Source organism: Diabrotica virgifera, chromosome 9, assembly GCF_917563875.1.
Source record: "Diabrotica virgifera virgifera chromosome 9, PGI_DIABVI_V3a".
Classification (NCBI taxonomy): Eukaryota; Metazoa; Arthropoda; class Insecta; order Coleoptera; family Chrysomelidae; genus Diabrotica; species Diabrotica virgifera.
Window position 1 is genome coordinate 145642944 of NC_065451.1, and position 8614 is coordinate 145651557.

The 8614-nt window shown below is 34.3% G+C and overlaps 1 protein-coding gene across 1 annotated transcript; it reads right to left on the reverse strand.

Annotated features, from left to right (window-relative positions):
• Positions 1–2740: 2740 nt before the first annotated feature.
• LOC126891518 (putative nuclease HARBI1) lies at positions 2741–8339 on the reverse strand. Its single transcript, XM_050660695.1, has 3 exons — positions 7784–8339; positions 7609–7729; positions 2741–2844 (listed from the first exon to the last, which is right to left on the reverse strand). Exons 1-3 carry the CDS (start codon positions 8261–8263, stop codon positions 2741–2743), a joined length of 705 nt encoding a protein of 234 aa, XP_050516652.1. The 5' UTR covers positions 8264–8339.
• Positions 8340–8614: the final 275 nt, after the last annotated feature.

The following is an 8614-nucleotide window of genomic DNA, read 5'->3' on the forward strand; positions in this document are numbered from 1 at the left end:
AACGAAAAACATTTATGGAAATCAGCAGGGTCCGCATGGCCATGATGATTTCCAACCTTCGATAGAAGATGGAACTTAAAAAAGAAGAAGGTGACATTTAGTATTTTTTCTTCATATTTGCATATTCTTATTTAAACTGCTGTCACTGTCAGTGTGTATTATCAACGGTATTATTATTGCACATTTTACTATCATATATTTACGATAATAAAAATGTTGCCCGTAAATGCAGTTAATATACTGGTTGCGGAAGATGAGGAAAGATTGGAGGATATTCGTGCAGAAAACTTAGAACGAAGGGTTATGAGAGAAGGTAGTGATCCATGTGCAATACAAAATACAAGATTTATCCAACTGTTTAGGCTAAATAAAGATATGGCTCAGTATGTACTAAACAAGATTCTTCTAGTCTTAAATCAAGGCAACAATCCCGTGGCCATACCCAGTATTCTGAAGTTTTTTGGGGCACTTAGTTTTTATGCTTCAGGTTCTCAGCAATGTGTTATAGGTACGGTGACCATATATTTTTAAAGAAAAATAAGTACAAAAAAAATGTATTAAAAACGCAAAATGTATCTTGTCATTGGACAAATATAACTTTTTGGCATTAAAAATAAATAAACTATGTAGCTAGACATAAAAAAATATGTCAATTAAAGTAAACATAACACATTACATTAACTTTGAAAAAGTTACAAGCCTGTAATTAAGAGTTTTTAGATGAGGGACCTGGAATAGCCTCATCTTCTTCCGGTTTTTTGCATCATTCATATTTTTATGAACTTAAAATTAATTTAAGAAGGTCCGGCTTCGACTGAAGTAAATGAAACATTTCATACAAGTCTCATCAAAATTTGCGTACACCAGCATCGCTGCCTTGAGAGTGGATATGGACATTTGTGACTTTTGCGACGTCCAATAATAATTATTTATTACAGAAAATAAATGTTCGATAGCCGCACTAGTACCCGGAAGACAAAAAATAAATTCGCATAATATTTGTAAGTTTTTCAGTTTGAATTGATCTACACACTTAAAAACTTTAAGCCATCGATCCTGACTATTTTTTTCTTCTCTGTTCCACTCAGCAATTTTTTCACTTGTAGCCACGTCTTTCAAAATTCCCAGTTCGTCAAAGAGTTGATCTTCGTTTAACATGGTTGCCTTGATATACAATTTAAAAGCTTCGAGAGAATAACAAACATCGTTTCATGTTATTTCACTTCTTATGCGAGCTCCACACTCTCGCCGAAGTCGAGCGAGGTTCAACAAGTACGAGAGTGTAGACGGCCACCTTGTGTAACTTTGCCTCACTTCGTTCTACTTCCATTCTCTGTTGGTCTGGTCAAAGGGATTTTTGTCGGTATCGCACCGCTCTTTGTCGATATCGCACTTCCTCGCGAAGTAGAACGAGTGTGTAGAGAGGGTACTTCGAACTTCGGTCAACTTTGGCGAAGTAACTTCGCCGAGAATGTGGAGCCCGCTTTAGATCTATGCTTTTGAATAGTTTAAATTCATGAAAATTTGTACTCCAGTTTTCTAGGTAGGTTACACATTTTGTGTAAGAATGTTTCACTTGCGCAGTGAAGTTTTGTGTGCGACCGCCGCACCATAATCCTGATGTTTCACACACTTAAAATGTTTTTAAAGATCATTCATAAACGCATTTACCAAAACACTTGATATGGATATCGAAGAAACCAACTTTGAATTTACACTACTAATCCAGAGATGCTTGGATGTGAACCACGATATGTACGTCCGTTTCATAGATTACAACAAGGCTTTCGATAAAGTCCGCCACAAAGAGCTAATGGACGTCCTCAAAGCAAAACAATTACAATACCATGACCTTTGAATTATAACAAATCTATATTATAAACAGCAGGCACACATACGCATTAACGAACACACATCAGAAAGTTCGAAATTAAAAGAGAAGTGAAGAGAATACTCTGAAGAAATTATGAAAAAAGTTCTTGAGGGAGAAACAGCAGGAATAAAGGTACCTAAATGGAACGCCAATTAACAACATTAGATATGCGGACGACACTATCATAATAGCGGACAACCTCCAAGACCTCCACAAGCTAATGAACAAGATAGTTGAGTATGGAGAACAATATGGATTATCAGTAAACATCAAGAAAACTAATTTTATGAGGCTATCAAAAACCCAAAATAATGATAAAAGCCTGACAATTAAAGGTAAAACTTTAGAACAAGTTGAAAACTACAACTATCTTAGCACAATAATTAATCACACAAACGATTACTCCAAAGAAATCAAAGTTCGAATAGAGAAGGCAAGAACCAACTTCAATAAAATGAGAAAGGTAGTTTATGCAAGAGAACTGAAATAATTAAGACTTGAGAGTTAGGCTGGCAAGGTGTTATATTTTCTCGACTCTACTTTACGGGATAGAAGCATGGTCAATTAACGCGTCGACTACTAAAAAGTTGGAAGCATTTGAACTGTGGGTGAAGGTACCTGAAGTCAGGAGAAGAGTCAACAAAAGAATGGAAATATTGGAAACCATCAAGACCCAAAAGCTGCAATTACCTGGAACAGTATACAAAGAAATTTGTTTAAAAGTAGTAAACGATAAAAATATTCATTTTTTAGAAAAAATAAGTACATTCGCGTGTCCTTAGAAAGGTTTTAAAGTACATTAGGACAATATTTAAAAATAAGTACTGTCTTACTTAAATAAGTACATATGGTCACCGTAGTTATAGGTCAAAGTTTTAATCTGTCCATGTCACAACCAAGTCTTTCGAGAGCCATCCAAGACGTTACAATTGCTATTATAAATACATTATCAGATGAATGGGTACGTTTTCCTAGAAGTGCAGAGGAAAAAAATCAATTAAAAGCTTTATGGAAACAAGACACTTCCCTGGAGTAATTGGTGCTGTAGACTGTACTCATCTTGAAATAGTTTGCCCAATAGAAGATGAGCATATATATTTCAATAGAAAGGGACAACTTTCCATTCCAAAAATTGTCAGATTGTATGTTTGTATCCAACATTTTACAGTGCAATGTATAAAAATTATTTTTTTTTATATTTGGGACCACGACCGAAAAATATTAAATATAAATCCTGGACATGGTGGAGCCTCGCATGATTCCTACATTTGGAGAAATTCTGCAGTAAGAATTGAATTGGTAACATGCTACTCAAGAAATATGGGAAAAAGAAACACTTAAACTATGTACTAGACAGAGGTTCTCAATCTGTGGTACATGTACCACTGGTGGTGCATATCATTATTGGCGGTGGTACACAAAACACAGAAAAAATTAAAATAGTAGTACTTAGTAAGTATTGATAATACAATTTAAAAATATAGGTGGTACTAAAAATAATAAAAATAACTAGGTGGTACATCACTCAAAAAGGTTGAGAACCGCTGACTAGACTTTACTAGAGGAACGGACTGGCAATTGTTCCAAGATATTCTATATGGAATAATCAGTCTCAATCACTGTATAAAAAATGAGAAATAAATAGCAGAAGCCGTACAATACCTAACACATAATATCCAGTATGTCTCATGTACAGCTACTCACAAGAGTCATAAAAGGGAACAAAACAAAATAAACATACCACTTCACATTAGGTAAATAATGAAAAAAGAAGAGCTAGACAAACCTGGCAAAGAACCAGAAATCCGATAGACAAACGAAACATACATAAGTTAACTTACAGACTTACGATAGAGCTACAAACAGGTAAAAAATGAGAGCTTCCACTCATACAGTACACAGTTATCCCCAGACGATCACTCATTATGGAAAGCAACAAAAAAATTTAAACCACCAATCGTAAGCATCCCTTCCATAAGAAAAACTGATAGAACATGGACTCAATCTAACCCTGAAAAATCTGAAGTTTTTGCAGAATACCTAACAGATGGTTTCAGTACCATTGTCCAGCAAAACAATAAAAAAAAATAGTAAAATCATTTATAAAAGGTATATAAAACAATAATAATCATGACGTCGAAGACTTCCTAAAACTCCTATCGACTCCTATAAAACCCTTCTCCCCCCACAGAAGTACTACAAGAAATATGTAGATAATTTCAAAAAACTCAATCTACTAACAATGACTGGAGCCTACATTATATGAATGCTTACTTTTTATTTTTTAAAATAGGCATAAATTCATAAAACACATGATAAACCATAATTGTATTACACGAAACAATCTTATAAACCAGTTTGTAAACTTATTGGCCAAAGAACCAAATCTGTACCGTGGAGGTAAACAGTCGTATATCCCACAATGTATACATTTGCAAGAAAGCGCAAAACATACAGACTAGTCAATAAACTATAAAAAAAAAATTCCATTACGTCGAATGCAACATTATTGGTGTATTATAATATGTAAATGCAAATCTATTACTGGGTATTAGTATTGTTAAGAAATTATTTACCTGATGTTGTTCTGAAGCTATTTTCTTGTGGCATTTAGTATTATTTTGTATTTTGACAACGACACCCGACTTAAGCGTCGAAACGTTAATAAAATCATTTTTTGGTAAAATTGTGGCTTATTTCCCATTTGAATATTTACCTGATGTATAATAATGGGACTTTTGCCTCCTTTACGACTTTTTACCTCTATGTCTTTAAACAGGTAATATGCAAAATAAAAATCGTAAGTGATTAAAAAATAGTATATTCCGTATTTAAAAATGCAAAAACCAAATCACAATGTTTGGAACAAAAAAGAACTCTTGTTTTTCATTATCCCATTTTAACACCCTCAAAATACCATTTAATATAAAAATGAAGCTACAATTGTTTACCACTACTGCATACGAAAGTATACTATTATCTATATACGCACATATTTATGGAGTTGCTATGGATATACTACTGTTTACCTCAACTGACTAATGGAGTTGCTATTGTTTCTAAACGCCTTATCTAGGCAACTAATAACGCTGGATGTACGATTTTTTGCCACAATATGCTATGAAAATCTGACAACAAGAGCATGGTATTAACTCCATTTCAGCAAAAAGTAGAGTTACAGCTGTTTACCTCCACGGTACAGAAATATGAACATTACAATTGAAAAAAAAATTGGGAGCCAGATTTGTTTGTTCAGTGAACTTTTATTACACTATAAAAGTATAACACTAAATAACTATAGATTTTGGCTGGTTAAGATAGTGAAAAATTGCCCCAGCGATATTCCAAAAATAAAAATACCATGTTGTTCTTCATCAAAAACATAGAACCATACAAAGTGTTCATTTTATCATAGAACCTATTTCTTTCCTTTATCTCATTTTACTGCAGACCTCCCACAAAGCGATACTATTATAACAGCTAGATGTGCAGATGATACTGCAATAATAACCTCAGGTGTGGACCTGACGAGAGCATCTGAGAAACTGCAATATCACCTGGATATCGTTTTTAGCGGGCTACATAAATGAAAAGTGTTAATACTGATAAATCCGCCCAAATAACCTTTACAAGAAGAAGAAGATCACCTCAAGTTACCATAAATAACAACCCTATCCCCGTAAAAACTGTGGTAAAATATCTTTGACTTCACTTGGACGAGAAACTGACATGAAAAACACACAGAAAAGCAAAAAAACCAACTTAATCTAAAAATATGTACTGGCTACTCAATAGAAAGTCCTATGGGATTGAGCTCTGGGGTGTACCAAGCTATCAAATACCAAAATATTAGTCATTTCACTCCAAGACACTTCGTATGATATCTGGAACACCTAACCTTATAGCAATGTAAAAATCCCATTAATAAAAGATGAAATACTGTCTAGACTCTAGACTGAATAAATACAAAGAACAAACATCAGATCATGACAATCTGTTCATAAGAAACCTATTCGACCAGCCCTTAGAAGATAGGAGATGGAAACGAATCTGACCAGAAGACCTACTTGAGTAACTGTACAGAGAGTCATTGCTGAATCGTACCTGTCACATACATACTACAAAATATAAACTATTTACTTATCACTCTAAATGTTAGTGTGGAGCAGATTGTAAATTTGCAATTAAGTAAAAAAATTAGATATTATTAAAATATCTTTGAACTAGATTTCTGCGGGCTATGTTCCCATCTCTCTGTAGGTTTCCAGCATTATACTGATTGTCACGATCATAATTTTGTGATGGTGGTGGTGGTGGTGGTCCTACATCAAATTCTGCATTCAGTCTAGCAGCTGTACTTATGTTATGTAAGATAGCACATGCATTAGCTATATGCCCTACCTTTTCTGGTGTATATTTTAATATTTTTGAAAGGCACTGAAACCTTCCCTTAAAAACTCCTATACACCTTTCAATACTATTTCTAGTTTGTATGTGACAATCAGTATATCTGCTCTCAGGAGAATCTGGTAACGGATTCAGTATAGGCGTCATTAGCCACGGCTCTTGAGGATAACCCGAATCTCCTACAAGCCAAGAATTTCGGTCACCTACAATAAAAATAATATCTGTAGTTTAGAATGTTGATTAAAACCCCGTTTTGAGATAAACGCGTTTAAAGTTTACGTCGCATGGTTCACAGAGAGTCAACTTAACCTGCCAGTGGTCGCTATATGAGATTTTCTCTCGGGGTTTCAGAAAATGGCACACAACTTTTTTTCTGGGCAATTATACACGCTGTAGTTCCTTCTAGTCTCCTAACTATCCTCCCTCGACATCCAATCTAATAGACTCGTCCACTCAGATAGTGACTCAGTTTAGTTAGTATCACCAGATTGTTGAGTCAATGCGCTACATGTGAGAGATTCTCTCATCAAGCGACCACCGGCGTCACCAACTGTGTATAAAAATTAATTTTATTTTCCCCCTTAAAACCTAAAATAATATCCTTTCATGATGTAATAAAAGGTGGATAATATGAAAATCCTATATTCTGTTTCACAGGTTAGTTGTAGATGGTCACTTACCATATATTTTTAATGTTAAATATTGGCAGCATCAATAGTCACATTTTATATAAAGATAATAATAATAAAACAGAGAAAAATGTCGTGTCTTTTTAAAGCAAATGGCTTTATCTTTGATGAAACCTCATCTTTTTCGAAAAAAAAATTGTAAAGAAAGGCAAACATTGGATATGTGAGAGAAAATCTCACGCGCGACCACTCACGTAACAACGTACCTAGCGACCAATGCCGGGTTAACAACTCATTAGTGTACAGTGTGTTAAGTCCCAAAATTGTGGGACTTAACACACGGAGTCTTCCTATTTCTTAAATAATCATGCATCTAATCTCAGGACTTGACAAGCTTTACACAGATTCTTTTTCATTTGTGAAAAATGAATATCTCAGTTTAGAAATGGAATTGGACTGGACAAATTATACACACATGTAGATATCAAATTCTAACATACAGATAGTGCATTGGCTAATTTCGACCATCTTTGGACTTAATTCGCTTTACGCATAGAGGACAGAATTTACCAGTAAATATTGTGTTCTCTATTAACTAATTTAAATAAGACTCTACAATCGATAGTTTAGATTGTAGTGTCCAGAATTGTTGTTTTTAGGTGCATTTAATATGATCATAAATTTTTAATTGTAATTTACCTCTTTGGTAGCATGCTTCCAATTCAATTCTTACTGCCGAGTTTCTCCAAATGTAGGAGTCATGAGAGGCTCCACCATGTCCAGCATTTATATTCAATATTTTTAGGTCATGGTCACAAATCTAAAAAAATATTTTTTATACATTGTACTGTAAAATCTTAGATAAATAACATACAATCTGACAATTTTTGGAATGGTATCCCTTTCTGTTGAAATATATATGCTCATCTTCTATTGGGCAAACTATTTCAAGATGAGTACAGTCTACAGCACCAATTACTCCAGGGAAGTGTCTTGCTTCCATAAACCTAGCTTTTATTTGATCTTTTTCCTCTGCACTTCTAGGAAAACGTACCCATTCATCTGACAATGTATTTATGATGGCAATTGTAACGTCTTGGATGGCTCTCGAAAGACTTGGTTGTGACATGGACAGATTAAAACTTTGGCCTATAACACGTTGGTGAGAACCTGAAGCATAAAAACTAAGTGTTCCAAAAAACTTCAGAATACTGGGTATGGCCACGGGATTGTTGCCTTGATTTAAGACTGGAAGAATCCTGTTTAGTACATACTGAGCCATATCTTTATTTAGCCTAAACAGTTGGATAAATCTTGTATTTTGTATTGCAAATGGATCACTACCTTCTCTCATAACCCTTCGTTCTAAGTTTTCTGCACGAATATCCTCCAATCTTTCCTCATCTTCCGCAACCAGTATATTAACTGCATTTACGGGCAACATTTTTATTATCGTAAATATATGATAATAAAATATACAATAATAATACGAATACGATAATACCGCCGTTGATAATACACACTGACAGTGACTAGTGACAGCAGTTTATATAAGAAATATGATGGATGATGAAGAAAAATACTAAATGTCACCAAATTTCCCTAAATGTTTTTCGTTTGCCGAAACCATTCCGAAACTTCCCGAAACGTTGTCGATACGTGCACAGAATCACACAAAATGCCAACAAAAGTCACGTGAATAGAT

Excerpts from the sequence above, each read along its gene's own strand:
- LOC126891518 (XM_050660695.1), bottom strand. The coding sequence starts at position 8,263 with ATGAGAGAAGGTAGTGATCCATTTGCAATACAAAATACAAGATTTATC. Across the intron at positions 7,730-7,783 it reads ATTCCAAAAATTGTCAGATT|ATTTGTGACCATGACCTAAA; the intron begins GTATGTTATTTA and ends ATATTTTTTTAG. Across the intron at positions 2,845-7,608 it reads GGAAGCATGCTACCAAAGAG|GAAAACGTACCCATTCATCT; the intron begins GTAAATTACAAT and ends CTGCACTTCTAG.